The sequence below is a fragment of the Meles meles genome, chromosome 21, assembly GCF_922984935.1.
Source record: "Meles meles chromosome 21, mMelMel3.1 paternal haplotype, whole genome shotgun sequence".
Lineage (NCBI taxonomy): Eukaryota > Metazoa > Chordata > Mammalia > Carnivora > Mustelidae > Meles > Meles meles.
In genome coordinates, this window is record NC_060086.1 from 6,193,764 (window position 1) to 6,214,850 (window position 21,087).

Sequence of the window (21,087 nt, forward strand, 5' to 3'; positions counted from 1 at the left end):
ACAGATGAAAGGCATCTACGAAAACCCCACGGCTATTCTACTGAAAGATCTGGACATCTATTCTCACTATTCCTGTCCAACACAACACCAGAGGGTCCCAGAGAGCGCAATTAACACAAGGAACAGGAAGGAATGACACCGTCTACTTAGAAAGTCCTGAAGACTTTACCCACAAATTGCTAGAACTAGTAAGTGAATTTTAACTTAGTCACAAGATGCAAGGTCAGTATCTAAAAACTGGAGTTCTCTGGACTGGCCATAGTTGGAAGCTGAAATGTACAAGAACAGTCCTATTTTCAGTAACAACAAAAAACATTAAATATTTAGATGTAAATCTTACAAAATGTGCACTACAGGATCTCTCAGCCAAAAACAAACCTCTGAAAAAAGGAATCTAGGAAAAGCTATAGAAAGCATGTTCATGAACCAGAAGAAGGGGCGTGAAGGGAATTAGCCTGAATCAGCGGCACGAACTGGCCACAATCTCTATCAGTATCCCGGCAGTTTTCTGAACAAATCACCAAGGTAATTTTTACAACTCATATGAAAAGATAAAGGAGCTAAAATAGACCAAATCATTCTGAGAAAGAACAACAATTCTGTAGGACTCCCACACTCTGATTTCAAGACTTAACTATACGCTATTAGCACTCGACACATGGAGAAGCTGGTGAAAGGATACACAGAGATCAATGGAACAGAATATTCAGAGCCATAAAGGTAACGCAATGGAAAAGAACTGTCTTTCAACAAACGCTACTGGAAAATCTGGAGAGCCGTACACTCAAGCTGGAACCAAACACCCTCCACACCATACAGAAGTTAGGCCTAAACTGATCGAAGACCTAAAGGCAAAAGTACAAAATTTTAATAAAACACAGAAGATACCATTGTCTAGCTCAACTGTACCTAAAGTACTACATTTCAAGCAGTCTCTCCCTCTACAAACATCTGATTTCCAACACTCATTTTCCAGTCCTCACCTTAAATCACTCAACCTACAGTCTCAAAAGGGGACAGGAAAGCTTCTATACCCGTGGCTGAGAATAACACAACTCTGAACAGACAGTACCAAAGACGAAAGCAGACCTTTTTATTGTAAAAATAATTTGTGTTGAAAAAAAGACGATTTCATTCAACAGTATTTATTAAATTTATGTCCATGTATTAGGAAGGTACCAACGGCTACTTTTATAAAGGCTAAATTTTTTCCAAAATTTTAACTGTTTAATTAAAATGCCACAGAACTGTCTCAACCTCTTAGCCATGTGATTACTAACATCACAAGAATAAAATGTGCAAAACTGACGATAAAAATAATGAAATTCACTATGAAACTTTAATATATGTACACAGGTATTCACATGACTGCAAATCAGAATAAATTCATTCATAAAACTTTCACAATGCTCCAGAATTCATAAGAGTTTATCGTTTTAAATGAGCCACAAGTAGCAGGCAAATCACAAATCACAAGTAAAACAAGGTCTCTAAGATGCTCACTAAAATGGCTAAAAAGACGACGACTGACAGGACAAGTGTGGGCAAGGATGTGGAACAACTCGGGACTACTCATACATTGCCGGTGGAAATGTAAAATAGTACAAGCACTGTGCAAAACACTTTGGTGGTTTCTTACAAAATTAAATACCTACCATATGTCCCAGCTATGCCATTTCTAGGAATCTACTCAAGAGAAATGAAGGCATATTTCCATACAACAATTTGCACACAAAAATTCAAAGCAACTTTGTTTTTAAGAGCCCCCCAAAGCAGAAACAACCAAAATATCAATATACAAAGAGATAAACAAACTGTGGTAGACAGACAAGCAATGGAATAATCCTCAGCAATAAAATGGCATTAGTTATGGATATATGTAACACTGTGGATGAATTTCAAAACAATTATGTGGAATGAAAGAAGTCGTCACATCCCATCCCAAGAAAACAGTACATACTTTATAATGATTCCACCTACAGAAATTTCTAAAAAAATGGAAACTCGTGTCAAATGACAGGAAACAGATCAGTGGTTGGCTGGGGAGGGCAGTGAATTGCAACAGAACACGAAGGAACTTGAGGCTTATGGAAATGTCATTATCCTGACTGCAGTACAGACAGATTTATGGGTAAATACAGACAACGACACTAATCAGCTTTTATACTTTAAATATGTTCAAGTATTTTATGTACCTCTAAAAATAAAACGGACTATAAATATAGAAAACATTCTTCTCAACTAGAGCCCAATGATGGGTAAGCGCAAGCTGTGTTATTAAGCCACAACCTTTAACAAGTGAGCAGAAAGATGTGGAACAAGGTGAGAAGTAACAGCCCAAAATTTCTGAAAGTCTTACCTTTTGTAGACTTCTAAGATAATGATAGCGCTTACCCAGGTATTTTTTATTGCACAAACAGAATCTTCAGGGCTCAGAAGACCTCTTGTGTCTTGCAAGTGACACTAGAAACTAGAACTGAACTCGAAATCGAGCCACAACTTTTCCTTGCCTTTCAAGAACGTTAATAGCTATTTGACCTTTCCCCTGTAGACAGATGCCTTATTTCACGGCCACGTTTTGGAGATCCATCTTATTCCAGCGATAAATTATTAGCATGCACGCCAATCAAGAAACGACCCATAAAGCAGTATTCCATGAATTCAGGCAGTTGGTAAATTCGAACTTTAGCTGCCATCCAATTCTGGGAAGAGAAGCGGCACACACAGCGTTACCTTGAATGTTGTACTGATAGTAATCAGGGTCCTCTGACTCTTCTTTTACTGTCACAGCCGCCATTTCCAGGGAGATACCTGCAGAAGGACGTGAACGTACCTAATTACACTTTAGGGCATGCAGGTAGGCAATGCAGGAGAACCTCTCCTGCCCTAATAACGCAGAGCAATGCGTACATAAAGACTCTGAAAGGACAAAAGTTTGCTAGGCAGAGCAAAGGGGCAAAAATCATCTAAAATCCAAACGAAACAAAGTTCTATTACTAATTTTCTGAGATTATTTGCTGCTAACTTTCTTCTCAGACGTTCTTATCTCTGGATTTGAAGAAAATTAGTCATACTTCTCTTTTCACGCAACATTAAAATGCTTTTACAGGGTCACCTGGCTGGCTCAGTCGGTAGAGCACATGACTCCTAAGCTCATGTCATGAGTTCAAGTCCCACACTGTGCAGAAATTACTAAAGGAATTAGAAAGACTTTTACAAACTACTGAAATCACGTGTAGGGGCACCTGGGTGACTCAGTCGGTTATGTACCTGTCTTGGGCTCAGGCATGGTCTCAGAATCAGACTTGGAGCCCCGCATCAGGCTCCATGCTGGGCACAGATCCTGCTTAAAAACTGTCTCTCTCCTCTCCCTCTCCCTCGACCCCCCCTCTGAAAGGTGGAAGGGAATGACTTGTAAACCGCAGTTGTAATGACTCAATACTCCGCAGTCAAGATGGCATAACTTTAAACCATCTTCAGAAGATACGCTGATTTTTCTTCCCTCCTAATAAATCCCTTTATTAACAAGGGGACAAAATGTACCTTTCTGCCTAACGCTGTGCCTACGGTTAGGACAGATACCAGGACATGGGCCTCTGTGGCTGGAACAAAAGCACACACGGTCCAACGGCACACGCATGAAGGCTCACTGTGTGCGGCTCCCCAGCGGTCTGACCCTGTGCCGGCGCTGCGTGACGTGAGCAGCGCGGAGAGAGTATCGCCAACTGGAAATAGCCAGGAAGAGCTGGCTTTCCATACCAAGGGACAATTATCCCTAAAGCAACAAGCAATTACCAACAGGAGACGGGTGTGCTCCCCACGACAGCGGCAGAGAACAGTCTGGGACCCTGAGATTCTGCGGGCTGTCCCTTTACCACAACGGTGCTCATCAGCAAAGTTAAGAGAAAAAGGAAAGCAGACAAAAAAGGCAAATCCACCGGAGATTTGGATGCTTCAGGAAGGAAGGTTCACGCGGCCCCAAACAGGCGAACGACCTCACCAGCTGACGTCCTGACCGAAGGCAAAGGAAGTGCAACGTAACGGGCAGTGGATCAAAGAAGGTGTTCATTTTTGTGACAAGCTGTAGAAATGTGAACATGTGCCTACTGTCTTCCACGTTAGAAGTACGGCTTTCTGCAAAGGCTACGTATTTGGGGACATAAACTGCTCTCCGTTCTACTGCGCATTATTATTTGACAAATTTTGTTCGGCTTCCGTTACCATGTAGCCTCTAGAAAAAAGAATATTCAAATAGGCTGAGAGTGAATCTGAGACACAAATAACACAGCTCACGAATGGACACACCTGGACACTACTAGGTCTCCCAGAGACAGGCACGAAGCCTGTCGGGACCCTGGAAGCCCTCATTCTGGGGAGAGGCCAGAAACGACGGACTCTGTGCAAGAGAGAGCTGCATCCTGCCCGCAGAACAGCTGTTCTGTTCTCGGAAAGCGCAAGTGTGTGACGGAGGGCGCGGATGGAGCGGATGGAGCAGCCAGAGGGAGTAGCCGCCGCCCTCACGACGCTGTTGTCCCAGTTCCAGACACACCCCCAGACCCTGCTGGAGCCTGGACCGCAAACCGTCGGGCTCCTTGCAAGAACTCCCAAGAGAGCACAACAGGGAGGAGGCTACAAGGCCAGAGCAGAGACCATGAACCAGCAACGTCCTTTTAGCTTCTCGTCTGCATCTTGTCCCATCAGGGTCACAGACCCCATCAACCTGGTGAAAGCAGACCCTTCCCACAGCAAAGAGCAAACAGCAAGACCCAGTGGAAATTTTTCCACCACCACCAGCACCTGTTTTACCCGTCGCCGTCCCTTCAGACATCAGCCCCACCCAACAGTCTGCCACCTCAGGAGTCAAATCGAAGTTCAAAAAAAAAAGGTCAAAGCCAATTCCCGGGGTCATTCCGCATCTGACACTTTATCATCCTCCTCATTACCAAGCTAGTGATGCCAACCGGCTCATCTTTACGGTGGATTTTCTCTATGGCTTCTTTCTCCTGACCGGACCATGACTGTTATACCCAAGACATATATAAAAAAAAAGTGAAATGGAAATATCAAAAGAAATTGCAGGATAACTTGAGAATATGAAGATAAACAACGTAAGGGAGAACAAAGAAAGCTGGGGCGCCTGGTGGCCCAGTCATTAAGCCTCTGCCTTCAGCTCGAGTCACGATCTCAGGGTCCTGGGATCGAGCCCCACATCAGGCTCTCTGCTCAGCAGGAAGCCTGCTTCTCCCTCTCCCACTCCCCGTTTGTGTTCTGTCTCTCGCTGTCAGTCTCCCTCTCTCTCTGTGTCTCATCAATAAATAAAATCCTAAAGAAAAAAGAAACCTCTGCAAAAGCAATGCTATTATATCCATATATAAAGATGGTTAAAGAATTCAATAAAACAGGACTTTTCTCAATTCGGCATGTTCATGTTTAGATAAAAACTATTCAGGAAATGACTACGTGAATAAAAGAGAAAATGGCGTACAAAATGGTGATTTAGTTGCAATCAACTAAAAGCTAAACAGAAAACTAAGATCTCCTGTGGCATGAAAAAGAAAGGGAAAAACCTTCTGTAAAACAGTGTCATACATTTAAATACTTCCTCCCAATAAAGATATTCAATGCTACCCTTTTTTTTTTTTTTTTAAAGATTTTATTTGTTTATTTGACAGACAGGTCACAAGTAGGCAGAGAGACAGGCAGAGAGACAGGAGGAAGCAGGCTCCCCGCTGAGCAGAGAGCCCGATGCAGGGCTCGATCCCAGAAGCCTGAGACCATGACCTGAGCTGAAGGCAGAGGCTTAACCCACTGAGCCACCCAGGCGCCCCTCAATGCTACCCTTCTTGCACATCTCCCAAAAAACCAGGACTTGGCCTATATGTAACATACACAGAAGGTCCCCTTCTCTCTCCTCAACACCCCTCTCTCACACAAACACAATTAATACAGCCTCGCCTTGGGGCGCCAGGGTGGCTTGGTCGGCTCAGGTCAGGAACTCAGGGTCGTGGGATCGGGCCCCCCGTCGGGCTCCATGCTCAGCACGTAATCTGCTTGTCCCTCTCCTCTCTCGCTCTCAAATAAATTAAATCCTTAAAAAAATAAATACAGCTTTCCCTTTCCCCACCTACCTACTCCCAATGCCAGTAGTTGCCACCGAGCAAGGTAGGCAGCTACCTCAGGGAGGCCCTGGGAAGCAGTCTCCTCGTTCTGCCGGCCTCCTCTAACAGGAGGGGCAGGGGACTCCAAGGGAGGGCTTTCGGAGACCAAGCTAGATGAGGGCAAGCAGGAGTGGTGAAGGGCCCAGTAGGCAGGGTCAGAGCGGCCGTGAGGTGAGCAGGTGGTGAGAAGCCCTGGCTTAGACAACAGGAGGGGGTCACGTGAAGTCAATATACTGAGAATGTCTGGCTGGCAGGATTCTCATTCTAACAGAAGGGAATCACACAAGAAAAGGAGGGGGGAAACCCCTGGGATGTCGAAGATCTGGTCACGGGAGAATATAAAATGTAAATGAATGCATGTACGTATTTATGTGCATGGAAACACGCCCAGGCACACACACCGGTCCCCAAGCTTCGTCGCTCCGGAAGCAGTGACATCCCGCCTGCAGTAAGCATGCCCGGCACCAAGGCCCTGCTGCCCCACCGGTCAAAAAGGAAGGGCTTCTCGGCACGGTGGACACTAGAGCCGGACTGCAGAAAGGGCAAGATGAACCTTGACCACCTTCTACTGCAACAGAGAAAAAAGTTCTTGGGGCTCCTGGGTGGCTGAGTTGGTTAAGTGTGTGCCTCTCGGCTCAGGTCATGGTCCTGGGGTGCTGAGATGGAGCCCCACATTGCACACCCCGCTCAATGGGGAGTCTGCTTCTCTCATTCTTGCTCTGTCAAATAAATTAAAAAAAAAAAAAAAAAACAACTTGGGGCGCCTGGGTGGCTCAGTGGTTTGGGCCACTGCCTTCGGCTCGGGTCGTGGTCTCGGGGTCCTGGGATCGAGTCCCGCGTCGGGCTCTCTGCTCGGCGGGGAGCCTGCTTCCCTCTCACTCTCTCTGCTTGCCTCTCTGCCTGCTTGTGATCTCTCTCTGTCAAATAAATAAATAAAATCTTTAAAAAAAAAAAAAAACTTAAAAAAATGTGAAACTAAAATAAAAACTTTAAAGAATAATAAAAAACGTATTCTTCATCTATTTCCCATGGTAGGATCACTGCAGCTAACGAGCACCGCCTTGTAGACAGCAGCAGAATCACAGCCATCACGCTCCCAGGCTGAATGGCAACCAGAACTCCACTGAGGGAACTGCCGGTCAACTGCCACTGTATTAAGGCAGCTAAGGGTCAAAGAGCACATGCACCTCAAAATGTAAGAAAGGGGCGCCTGGCTGGCTCAGTTGGTTCCAACTCCCGACTCTGAATCTCGGGGTTATGAGTTCAAGCCCCATGTGGGGTATAGAGATTCCTTAAAAACAAAATGTTTAAAAATAAACAAATAAAGGGGCGCCTGGGTGGCTCAGTGGGTTAAAGCCTCTGCCTTTGGCTCGGGTCATGATCTCAGGGTCCTGGGATGGAGTCCCACACTGCGCTCTCTGCTCAGCGGGGAGATTGCCTCCCTCTCTCTCTGCCTGCCTCTCTGCCTACTTGTGATCTCTCTCTCTGTGTCAAGTAAATAAATAAAATCTTTAAAAAAATAAATAAAAATAAAAGTAAACAAATAAAATAAAATGGTAAGACTTACCAAAGCATCACCTGCAGGAAAGCAACAACTCACAAACATTAAGAATCCCTGAAGCCGCTGACTCTAGCTCCTCCTGAGTACGAGGAGAGTGTCGCCCGTCTGGCGGCACATCATCATCCTCGTTGGAGTTTTATCTCCCTTTCTTTAACCAGACGACGCATTTTCTCTTGCTTCTTGAATCTCTGATCATTAATTTTGTGGATTACCTCTCTGTAAGTCCAATACAACGACCCTTCGTCATCCGTCTTGCAAGTAGCAATTCCCTGCGTCTCACAGATCCTCTGGCACATTTTGGCCGACGTTGCCATCCTTCATTTTTAATTCCTTCTTAGCCAAGTGTAGTACTTAGCAATTAGTCAAAGGATTACTAACTTTTCTTTTCCATAATGCTTTCAATCTAACACTTACAGGATCTGGAATCTTTCACACTTCACAATGTCAAGTCAAACTCTCGGTATCTTGTTTGCGGTTCTGTAGCTGATTCTCTGGTGTCCTACACACACCCTCCAACCGTCTACAAGTTCATGGTACCTCCACCTCCCAACTACCTACCCCTCATCTGTACTGGTTTGCACGAGAAACTGGTAAGAAACTGGTGAAAATGGGCGCCTGGGTGGCTCAGTGGGTTGGGCCGCTGCCTTCGGCTCAGGTCATGATCTCGGGGTCCTGGGATCGAGTCCCGCATCGGGCTCTCCGCTCAGCGGGGAGCCTGCTTCCCTCTCTCTCTCTCTGCCTGCCTCTCTGTCTACTTGTGATCTCTCTGTCAAATGGATAAATAAAATCTTAAAAAAAAAAAAAAATTAAAAAAAAAAAAAAATGTGCCTCTTGGTCCCACACGGGGTGCTCCCGTGTTCTCTATTCAACACAACGAAGGGCCGGCGTCGGCAGTTCTGTGCGGTAGCCCCAGCCGTCAGCTTAAGGACTGCTGCAGGCTTCCTATCATCTACTCGGAGGATGTATTAATTCTAATTATTTTAGTAACATGAGAGAGTGAGCGTCGAGATTTTCTAATAATATCCTTCTGTTCCGAGACAAACCTTAAGTCTGAAGTTCACTGTATAAGGCGATTTCTTTTAAAGATTTTATTATTTAAGTAGTCTCTATACCCAACACGGGGCTCAAACTTAACTGCCCTGAGATGCAGAGCAGTGCCATGCTCTAGCAACTGAGTGAGTCAGGCACCCTAAGATAACATTTTAACTAAAGTGAGAGCAGAGGAGGGCGCTTGGGTGGCTCAGTCGTTAAGCATCTGCCTTCAGCTCCAGTGGTGATCCCAGGGTCCTGGGATCAGCACCACATCAGGCTCCCTGCTCAGCGGGAAGCCTGAAGCCTGCTTCTTCCTCTCCCACTCCCCCTGCTTGTGTTCCCTCTCTCGCTGTGTGTCTCTCTGTCAAATAATAAAATCTTTAATAAAACAAATAAAGTGAGAGCAGAGGAAAAGCTCAATGACGACAGGCTACGCAACAGCACAAACTCGGATATGACGAAATTACAGTTGGCTTCCGTCCCCTCTGAGAGGTCAAACGGAAAACGTCACTATTTTACTGATATAAAACTGCATTTGACCCCATTAAAATCTCTGTACCCCAGCTACAGCCTCTGCTCAGGTTTTACAGTACATATATGCCTTCGATAAGAAAATGCAGTAAATGCCCCATTCCATATTGCCAATCACTAAAGCTCATTATAACTTATATTCCCAGTAATAATACAATGATTTTACTTTGGCTCAGGTCATGATCCCGGCGTACGGGATCAAGTCCCACGTTGGGCTCCCTGCTCAGTAAGAAGCCTGCTTCTCCCCCCGTCTGTGCTTTCTCTCTCTTTCTCTGCCAAATAAATAAAATCTTTTAAAAAAAGAAAAAAATCTTAACAAAGAAATTGTGATCCAGTCAGGAAGAGCTGTGTATCTTATAAATAAGCAAAACCACCCGCGCCCTAGAAATGGACATGACAAGAAAGGAAACATTAGAGTAAAACGTCCAAGATCATGATCAGTTCTCAAAGAACCTGAATGGTAAAAATCAATTAAACTGGATAGTCGAAGTGGGAAAGGGGAAATATTGAGAGACAGTGAAATAATCACATCCTTATTGTTCCGTATGTTAACAGATAACAAAACCAAACCTTGAAATAACACGAGCTACGGTGTGCTGCTGGTCTAAGACTGGGATTCAAGTTAAAGGGGAAATACACCTGGTTACCTGCTGTTTGAGAGAGGTGCTGAGGCAATCTGATGGGGACTAGACAACTTTTCAATAAAGGACACCCAAAGGACGCTGGGGCAGTGGGGCATCAACACACAGAAGGATGAAATCAGACCGTTCCCTGGCAACCCACGTAACAATGAACTCAAACAGGCCTGAGGCTTAGACATAAAGTATAATTTAAAAAAAAAAAAAAAAAAAACACAGCAGGGTAAAATTCCTCATGACCTCAGGTGAGGCAAAGAGTCTGGGTTTTCTCAGATGTAAAACCAAAGCCCCTGGTGATAAAAGAAAAATTTGTAAAACTGAATTGCAACAAAATGCAACACTTTTAGGCTTAAAGGGACACCATTAAGAAAATGAAAACACAAGCCACAGAGTAGAAAACTACATTTGCAAAAGATGGTTTCTGATTAAAAAAAAAAAAACTTTATCCAGAATATACAAATAACTTTTATAATTTAAAAAATTTCAATAAAAAGACAATGGCAGAAAAAAGGGAGAAACAAAGAAGGAAATCTGACCGTCTGTGAGAACACAGACAGACCTACGGGGCATTATGCTGAGTGAAATAAGAAGTCAGACAAGACTAAGACAATATGATTTCACGTATCCGTGGAATGTAAAAAACAAAACAAGGAACAAACAGACTCTTAAATACAGAGAGCGGGTGGTTGCCAGACGGGAGGTGTGTGGGGAGACGGGCAAACAGGGAAAACAGATTAACAGGCACAAACTTTCCGGTACAGGAAAAGTAAGTCACAGCGCTACAAAGTGCAGCGTCACTGCTGTAGTAAGGCTGCTGGTGACAGGTGCGGCCACACTGAGCATGGCTGAGCACCGAGTAACAGAACTGTCGAATCCTTACGTTGTACACCTGAAACTAACGTAACAAGTCAACTCGACTTCAATAATAAATTAAAAAAAAGAAAGAAAACAACACTGATTAAAGAATGAGCAAAAGATGGGCGCCTGGGTGGCTCAGTGGGTTAAGCCGCTGCCTTCGGCGCAGGTCATGATCTCAGGGTCCTGGGATGGAGCCCCACATCGGGCTCTCTGCTCCACAGGGAGCCTGCTTCCTCCTCTCTCTCTCTCTCTCTGCCTGCCTCTCTATCTACGTGTGATCTCTCTCTGTCAAATAAATAAATAAAATCTTTAAAAAAAAAAGAATAAGCAAAAGATTTAAAAAGACGTTTCATCAAACTAATACAGGAGGAGCGAATAAGTACATGAAAAATGATGTTCAATGTCGTTAAGAAAATGCAATTAAAATCACAATTCTAGGACATTTTAGGCAAAACGATGGCGGCAGTAAAAAGATCAGTGACAGATGGCCAGAGATGCTAGAGAAGAGAGGCAGATGAAAAGGGAGAGGACGGAGGATTTTTAGGGCAGTGGAACTACTCTGTGCTACCACAGTAACAGATGCCTGTCACTATGCACTTATCAAAAACCACAGGATGCACAAGACTGATACCTAATGTAAGCTATGGCTCTGGGTGATAATGGGTCATCTTTTTTTTTTTTAATTTATTTATTTGACAGAGATCACAAGTAGGCAGAGAGGCAGGCAGAGAGAGAGAAAGGGAAGCAGGCTCCCTGCTGAGCAGGGAGCCCGATGCGGGGCTCGATTCCAGGACCCTGGGATCATGACCTGAGCTGAAGGCAGAGGCTTCAACCCACTGAGCCACCCAGGCGCCCCCGGTTCATCATTTTTAATCCCCTAATGTGGGATGCTAATCTTGGGAGGGAGGGTTTTCATGTGTAGGGTACAAGATACATGAAAACACCCTCCATAGTTTTTGTTCAATTTTGTTGTGAACCTAAAACTGCTCTAAAAATAAAACATCTATTTAAAAGCATAAAAAAAATAAAATAAAAAACCCCACACAATGAGATACCACGTCATACTCACTAGAATTGTTATCAAAAAAAAAAAAAAAACAACAAACGACAATATCACATTTTGGCCAAGATATGTAGAACCGAAGCCCCTGTACACGGCTGCTAAGAACCTACAGCCACTCTAGAAAACAATTTGTCAGTTGCTTGTAAGTTGAGCACAGAGTTACCAAAGAACCAGCAATTCACTCCTGGGTATCTATTTACCCAAGAGAAATGAAAACAGATGTCTTTCCACACAAAAGACAAAGCTGTAGGGGCGCCTGGGTGGTTCAGTGGGTTAAAGCCTCTGCTTTCGGCTCAGGGCATGATCTCAGGGTCCTGGGATCAAGCCCCGCATCGGGCTCTCTTGCTCAGCGGGGAGCCTGCTTCCTCCTTCTCTCTGCCTGCCTCTGCCTTCTTGTGATCTCTCTTTGTCGGATAAATAAAATCTTAAAAAAAAAAAAAAAAAAGGACAAAGATGTGAATATTCCCAGCCATGTTATTCAGAACAGCCAAAAAGTGGGAACAACTCTGTGTCCTCCAAATGGTAAACGGATTGGACAAAGAAAAGGTAGTGTATCTGGACAACAGAATAATACTCAGGTATGAATGACTTCTGTACACTACGACGATCTCTGAAGATGAGCCTCCCAACATATGAAACTCCCTATTGTAGGACTGCGCTCATTTGCAATGTCCAAGTCACCTACAAAACCCAAAATTAGACTAATGGTGGGAAAGGGCTTTCTCCTTGAGCACCAGGTTTCCATTTGGGATGACAGACATGTTCCAACGATACATTATGGTGATCGCTGCAAAACTCAGCATGTCCCCAGCATCACTGAATTTATACGTGGGGCAGGTAAATTCCGCGGCACACAAGACAGTACCTCAATAAGGCTACCCAAAAACTCTGCATGCAGTAAGAGTACAAGCATGACATTTAAAAATAAGAAACTGAACACCAAAACACTGTAGAGTTCAAAGCAATTTCCTTGGAGAGCAGAAACGGGCAGAGGGGGCAGGGAGAGCAAGGAGACATTTGCTCAGTTTGTGTGCAAAGCACTGTAGAGAGAGCTGAGATTTCACACTATTAATCCTATATAACTGGAGGGAAACCTAGCAACAAATTTTGTTAACCAACAGGTAATTAGCTAAAAACTTCTGGCTAACGTTCAGTAAAAAAAACTATCCAGGTTTTAGTATAATATTTGGTAACATTAAGAAAAATATCTGGCCTGGGTGGCTCAGTGGGTTAAGCCGCTGCCTTCGGCTCAGGTCATGATCTCAGGGTCCTGGGATCGAGTCCTGCATCGGGCTCTCTGCTCAGCAGGGAGCCTGCTTCCTCCCTTCTCTCTCTCTCTGCCTGCCGCTCTGCCTACTTGTGATCTGTGTCAAATAAATAAATAAAATCTTTAAAAAAAAAAAGAGTATCTGGGCGCCCAGGTGGCTCAGCTGATTAAGCTCTGTCTTTAGAGTAGGTCCTGAACCCAGGATCCTGGGGTCGGGCCCTGCACTGGGCTCCTTGCTCAGTGGGGAGTTTACTTCTCCCTCTCCCACTCACCCTGCTTGTGCTCTCTCTCTGTCAAATAAATAAATAACTAAAATCTTTGGGAAATTTTTTTTTAATTTAAAAGAAAAGTCACTGTTGGAATAAATCTGTTCTGTCTGCTTCTCGTGAAAACATTATAGCAGAAGAAAAAAAATCACAGTAAATAATGAGTCAAAATCCAACCTTCTAAATTAAGGAAAAGGCTCTCTTACTTCAGAGTAGATTCTAAAGGCGCTAGTACATACCAGAATCTTCTGTGGGCTCAGTTTTCACTTTGACGGGGCCACAGCTGAAAGGAAGAGAAGGCGGGATGAAGGTGTGCGCTGGTACCAGCCGTCCACGCACCATCCACTCGCCAACACACAAACTCACTCACCTGACCCAGCTTGATGCAAACCTGACTCAACGTTAAATTTACATTTTTATTTCTTGCGTAAATATAACTTGTCCACTGAATTTAGTACTTCAATTACGATAAGTCTTTTTTGGAAGAAAGTGTAACGACGTGCAAATTTCACTTTACTCCTCCTCCCAGTGGAGCCCAATGTGGCTATCAACCCAATCCGTTAGCTTCCCCCAGGAACTATTTAGTCAAAAACTGCATTCTCGGGGTGCCTGGGTGGCTCAGTGGGTTAAAGCCTCTGCCTTCGGCTCAGGTCATGATCCCAGGGTCCTGGGATCGAGCCCCGCGTTGGCAGGGAGCCTGCTTCCTCCTCTCTCTCTCTGCCTGCCTCTCTGCCTACTTGTGATCTCTCTCTGTCAAATAAATAAATAAAATCTTTATAAAAAAAAAAAGTCTCCAGAACTAATTGAAAAAAAACTATTAAAAACAAAACAAAACAAAACAAAAAAAACCTGCATTCTCACAGGACCCCAAATGAATCAGCTGAATATTAACCTTCAAGACATGTGATATGGGCCTTTTTAATGTTCTAGTATCTCAAGATTCTACAAACTAAAGGCGCTGGGCTGTGGAGGTTTAGTCGTATGGATCAACTGCACATTACCTTCCACCGGGAGACAGCATGGACCTTTCAGCGTCTGTCACCACCACACGACCACCTATGTACAAAAAAAAAACATAAGATTTAGGTTTTGCCAACACTTTCAACAGGAATCCTATTTCCAAAATTCTTAAACAGGGAATGGGGGAGAGCAGGAGCGCCTGAAGCTCTGGGTCATACTGGAGTGAGTGCCGTGTGAATCCGTCAACAGCGTCCTTCAGTCCCTCCTCATAGGGAAGGGAAGTGAGGGTGCGGATTGGCCAACGAGCAGCTTTCATCCCCTCAGCCACCAGCACCCTCTCCCCTTAAGGAAAACGCTCAAATTTTTATCGGTGAAACAAACACAGCAATGCACTATGACTCCACCAATCCAGAACGCCCCAGTGGTACCGGACGCGGACCAAGATCGCCGGCAGAGGTATGTCTGGCTCGGAACTGGCAAACAGTTACTGCCTAACAAGAACGGGACTTCTAGATGAGCGTGATGAAAATATTCTGAAATTGGGGCATGCTGGGTGGCTCAGTGGGCTGACTTTCTGCCTTCGGCTCAGATCATGATCCCAGGGTCCTGGGATCGAACCCTGCATCGGGCTCTCTGCTCAGCAGGGAGCCTGCTTCCCCCTCTCTCTGTCTGCCTCTCTGCCTAGTTATGATCTCTGTCTGTCAAATAAATAAATAAAATATTTTAAATAAACAAACAAATTGAAAATTTGGAATTTAATAAAACAAGACAATAAATCTTTACTTTCTCAATCTTATAGAGAACATCTACAAAAAAACAAAAGCTAACATAGTGACAAGAGCTCAAATGTCTTCCTCCTAATATTGAGAAGGTGAGGTCTGCTATCACCACTTCCATTCGGTACTGTATTGGACATTCTGGCTAGAAAAACAAGATTAAGAAATAAAAAGTATCTAGATTGCAAAGAGGTAAACTGTCCCGATTCACGTACAATGTGATCCACTGTGTAGAAAGTCCAGAAACAAACAGCAGGGTCCACTGACTGTCAACAAAAATGCCGAAGCACTTTGAGGGAGAAAAGAGTCTTTTAAACAAATTGTGCTGGAATGCAATATACGACCTTACCACGTGCCATACACAAAACTTAGCTCAAAACTGACCATAGATCCAAATGTAACAACAACTCAGGCTGTAAACCTCCGGAAGAAAACACAGCACATGCTCCTGACCCTGTGTTAGGCAGCAATCCTGGATACAAGGACAGAGGCACACGTGATGAAAGACCAGACCAAACCCGCAGAAACCAAACACTTCTGTTCCTTACAGAACACGGTCAAAAGACAACTTGTGAAACTGGAGAAAATGTATTAAATCCACATCAAAAATATAAAAAGAACTCTTACAACTCAATAACAACACTACAAATAACCCAATAAAAACACATGGAAAGGGGGTGCCTGGGTGGCTCAGTGGGTTAAAGCCTCTGCCTTCGGCTAGGGTCATGATCCCAGGGTCCTGGGATCGAGCCCCACATCGGGCTCTCTGCTCTGTGGACAGCCTGCTTCCTCCTCTCTCTCTCTGCCTGCCTCTCTGCCTACTTGTGATCTCTGTCTGTCAAATAAATAAATAAAATCTTTAAAAAAAAAAAAAAAAAAAAAAAACCACATGGAAAGGACCTGAACAGACCTTACTCCAAAGGATATATACATGGTCGCTAAAACATGAAAAGATACTCAACTTTCCAAACCACAGTGATGCACCACTTCACATCCATTGGGATGGTTAAAACCAAAAAGACAGTAGCAAGTACTGATGGGGCTGTGGAGAAACCAGAACCCTCAGATAATACCAGTAGGGACATAAAATGGTACAGGAACCTAGAGGGTAGCTTGACAGTGTTTCTAAAGCTAAATGTAAAATTAGTCTATGACTCAGCAAGTCTACTCCTAGGCATGTATATCAAAGTGAAATTAAAGCCTATATCCAGACAAAAACTTACTTGAGTAGGTCTATGGTAGTGTTATTTGTAACAGCCCACTGGAACAATCTAAAGGCCTATCAACCCATGCATGGACATGAGAGGTATATTCAAATATAGGAATACTTACCATTCAGCAAGAAAAATGAAATAACTAATTTTTTTTTAAAGATTTAAAAATTTTATTTGACAGAGAGAAACACAACGAGAGAGGGAATGCAAGCAGGGGGAGTGGGAGAGGGAGAAGCAGGCTCCCCACCGAGCAGGGAGCCTGATGTGGGGCTTGATCCTAAGACCCTTGGATCATGACCTGAGCTGAAGGTAGATGCTTAAGGACTGAGCCACCCAGGCACCCCAGGAAATAACTATATATACACCCAACAATCTAGATGAGCCTTGGGGCACCTGGGTGGCTCAGTGGGTTAAGCCTCTGCCTTTGGCTCGGGTCATGGTCTCAGGTCCTGAGATGGAGCCCTGCATCAGGCTCTCTGCTTGGCGGGGAGCCTGCTTCCCCATCTCTCTCTCTTCATGCTGCTCTGCCCACTTGTGATCTCTCTCCGTCAAATAAATAAATAAAATCTTAAAAAAAGAGATCTAGATGAGCCTCAACTGAATTATGCAGAGTGAAAGAAGACCATCTCAAAAGCATCCACACTATATATCTAATTTATGTAACATTCATGAAAACAATAGAGATGATGATGAAAATGATGAAAATATTCTGAAATTAGATGGCAATGACTGTAAAACTTTGTGAACTGTCACTGTAAATTTACTAAAGCCCACTGAATTCTACACCTAATACAGGCGAATTTTATGTCATGCCAAGTATACCTCAATAAAGCACCTAAAGTACTGATCTTTTCATCATGATGAGAAGAAAACAAAGGTTATTAAACAAAAAATAAAATATGGGTATGTGTATATATCATTTTTCTTTTCTTCCTTACACTGGTTAAGAGACTGCTAATAATAATGGTCATTTATTTTCAAAAGTCTCAAATAAACCTGCATCCAAAGGGCACCAGTCTTCTAAAAATCACTGTTCCCTTCAAATGCAATGGCTCAAACTTCCCAATAGGAAGTCCTGTTGAAATCCAGCTCAGTCTTCAAGAGCCCAACTTAATGCCCTCTTCAACTGGGAAGCCTTCCTGGTCACATACGAATGCTTCCTCCAACAAACCATTTGACAGTGTGCAGGCTCTGCTCCCACGGTGAGGACTTTATGAGTTTTTGTCTCTTCCATTAAACTACCAGCACTCCAAAGCTTGAATGCTTGAGGCAAAGCTGTGCATCCCCCCTCCCCACCCAATCTTGTGGCCAAAAATTCTGCACCTCCTCAATGGCAGCTAGGTAATGAAGTCATCCTCTTAATTCTGGGAAATGGGGGCAGAGCCAGTGTTGATCGAACACATCGCCAGGGTAAAACCTTGATGACATCATAAGGAAAGTAGCAGAACTAAAGACAAAAAAACAAGTCTCTACTTTTTCAGTTCAGCAACTACTCACTGGTTTATATCTAACACCCTACTCCTAAGATGTCTTACATCATATTCTCAAAATAAGAGAAATCAGTAAAATATGTTTAATTTGGCCCAACAGGCTGAGGAACTATCTGGAAACAAAGTAATCACTTACCTAGGTGCTTCTTTGGCTCTAGGAAAGGTCTGCATTGAAACAAAATGAAAAACTACACATGAATATACAAAACAAAACTACCATAAAGCATAAATTTAATTGACTTCTAAAGTAAACAAGAATTTTTAAAATATATTACAATAAACTGAATATTCAATTTTATATACTAAACTGTTGACAGAAAAGGGATAAAGTACTTCACCTCTTAATGATAAATGAAATCCCTGCTTTGTTCTCTAAAATCCATTTCAGGGTGGCAAGATCATAGTTCTCGGGGTGTTTAAAGGCAACTCCTTCTGGAAGGCCCTGCACGACCACAGCAGACTGATCACGTAGCATCTTCTCATACGGAACAGGTACCACAGTTGATTTGCCTAAAGCTTTCCCTGGGGGTGAGGGACAGAGTTGAGATAGGAAGAGGATAAACATCATTAAATGTGGAGATTAAAAAAAAAAAATCATCATTAGTTTATCATGGCTTAACAAATGGCATTCATGCTGTTTTGTAATATCCGATTTCCAAACAAATTCAAAATACCAGAGGGCCCTATTCCCATGTTAGAAGTTCTAAGCCTGAAATGAATCCAAAAGGCCAAAATGAAAAGTATATAAAATACTATATAAAATCTACACGAAAGGAAAGAAACAATGCCTGCTTTCTTCCACCATCGTCTTTATTTACGATGGCCTCACCCTGATATAATACAATCTTCTCATATACCGTTCAGCCTTAGAACATGGAAACCTAATAGCTCCTACTGTTACCATAAAGTATCCAGCAATTTTTGGCCAACATTCTCACTGAAAACTTACTAGGTAACTACAACGGGCATGCATAATTGAGTGTGTTCTACCACCCTGTCTGTGTGTATCAGGCAGGAGCCCACACCGGCTAGAAACCCTATTCCCCGGGCCCCACCCCTGTGAGATGACTTTTACCTGCAGTCTCACAGCGTAACCACTAACTTCCCCCTCCCACAGTTCTGGGGCTTTTTTTAAGCGCTTTGTTTGCCATGAGTTTAGACTTAACAAAAGATGGTTTTTTTCAGGAAACTGGTGGGATCAGCACACAGGGCAAAAATACAAAGTTCTCTTTGGGTGAATATTATGTATTAATGCAGGTTCTCCAGGGAAAGGGGTAGTTGGTAGTGGGAGGAATCAGTGCAGGTACTGAGCCAGGCAGTACTTGGGAAATCTACTTCTCTCTTCTCACAAACCTAAAACAGCTTGTAAATAGAAAAGGGGAAAAAACCTACCCCACAGCTCTAATAGGTATATTTGTTTGTTTCTGGGTTTGTTTCTTCAAACAAGAAATGGAAAGTATGGTCACTCCTGATGTTAACCCCATGTGTGGAAATCGATCCATTCAGTTTGTCAAAAATGCGATTTGACCTTGAAACCAGTTACACAATTCACCCTTTAGCAAACTCAATTATATAATGTCTCTTTTAGAAAATGCAAGTGTAGGGGCGCCTGGGTGGCTCAGTGGGTTAAAGCCTCTGCCTTCGGCTCGGGTCATGATCCCGGGGTCCTGGGATGGAGCCCCACGTCAGGCTCTCTGCTCGGCGGGGAGCCTACTTCCTCCTCTCTCTGTCTGCCTCTCTGCCTACTTGTGATCTGTGTCCGTCAAATAAGTAAGTGAAATCTTTAAAAAAATTAAAATTTAAAAAATTTAAAAATAATCTTTAAATCTTTATTTAAATCTTTAAATTTTAAAATCTTTAAAATCTTTAAATCTTAAAAAAAAAAAAAAAAAGCAATGCAAGTGTAGAACCTTACCATAGCAAAAGCAGAAATAGTCCTCAACCGTTTTTCTGAGCGTCTCAATCTCCACAGCATCCACACTCATGCGATTCGCCGGGGCCGTAGATTTCATCTTGTGCATCTCTGCAGCCTTTTCCTCTTCTTCAACACCTGCAAAATAAGTAATGATGTAAGACGCTCATATCCATTATCTTAATATTTGCCTTTCCATAAGAATAAATTTCTTCTAATACTATAATATTTATCACTTGTTATAAAAAGACAAAAGAGGGGCGCCTGAGTGGCTCAGCTGGGTAAGCGGCGGCTTTCAGCTCAGGTCGTGATCTCAGGTAGGGTCCCGGGACTGAGCTCAGCGTCAGGCTCCTTGGCTTCAACCTGGCCCTCTGCCCCTCCCCCACCTCACCACACCCACATGTGGGCACCTTCTCTCTCTCCAATAAATAAAAATCTTAAAAAAAAAAGGGGGGGGGAGCAGGAGCAGGGGACATTTAAAAATAAAAACCTACAGTAAATGACTTAAATAAAAACCATAAATGGTCATCACCTCTGAAATAACTGCAGCTTTAACAAAAAACTCTATAAAGTAAAAATTAGCTACTTGTAGTTTTTTTTTTTAAGAAAAGGTATCTTTACAGTAATTTGTCACCTACAAACTTAAATGAGATTAGCAATGTCACAGAAAACATTCCAGGTTCAAAATGTCCAACACACAGCCATGAGACAACTGTTGCCGCAGAGCTCCTGACGTCCCAGTCCAGATGATGGGCGTGCGGTACATCTGTCATAGTCCAAAAGAGCATGCAAAATACCCCACTGATCATTTTTATGTTGACCACATGCTGTTTTAAATATACTGGGTTAGGGGCGCCTGGGTGGCTCAGTGGGTTAAGCCTCTGCCTTCGGCTCAAGTCATGATCTCAGGGTCCTGGGATCAAGCCCTGCGTCCGGCTCCCTGCTCAGCGGGGAGCCTGCTTCCCTTTCTCTCTCTCTGCCTGCCTCTCTGCCTACTTGTAATCTCTCTCTGTCAAATACATAAATAAAATCTTTAAAAAGTAAAAAATAAAAAAAAATATTGGGTTAAACTATAACCACCGAAATAAATTTCACTTCTCTTATTGTCGTAACACAAACATTTTAAAATTATGAGTGATTATCAACTCATTGTTCCAAACCATGGGAAAGAAAATTCTCCCCAAGAAACTGGGGCACCTGGGTGGCTCAGTTGGTTAAGTGACTGCCTTTGGCTCGGGTCATGATCCTGGAGTACTCGGATCGAGTCCCACATCAAGCTCCGAGCTCAGCGGGGAGTCCACTTCTCCCGCTGACCTCTCTTCTCATTCTCTCTCTCTCCCTCTCAAATAAACAAAATCTTA

The 21,087-nt window shown here is 43.4% G+C and overlaps 1 protein-coding gene across 10 annotated transcripts in view; it reads right to left on the bottom strand.

Moving 5' to 3' along the window:
- Window positions 1–21,087, bottom strand: part of GTF2I (general transcription factor IIi) — a 103,934-nt gene that overhangs the window by 56,150 nt on the left and 26,697 nt on the right. For 8 of the 10 annotated variants that reach the window (XM_045993406.1, XM_045993402.1, XM_045993405.1 and 5 more), the window contains exons 4-9: window positions 19,730–19,864; window positions 18,153–18,336; window positions 17,951–17,979; window positions 14,376–14,430; window positions 13,614–13,657; window positions 2,734–2,811 (exon numbers count right to left, since the gene is read on the bottom strand). In XM_045993406.1, coding sequence (XP_045849362.1) covers window positions 2,734–2,811; window positions 13,614–13,657; window positions 14,376–14,430; window positions 17,951–17,979; window positions 18,153–18,336; window positions 19,730–19,864 — 525 coding nt within the window. The remainder of the gene's footprint in view (window positions 1–2,733; window positions 2,812–13,613; window positions 13,658–14,375; window positions 14,431–17,950; window positions 17,980–18,152; window positions 18,337–19,729; window positions 19,865–21,087) is intronic. The other 2 variants (XM_045993409.1, XM_045993408.1) reach the window with 1 other exon arrangement.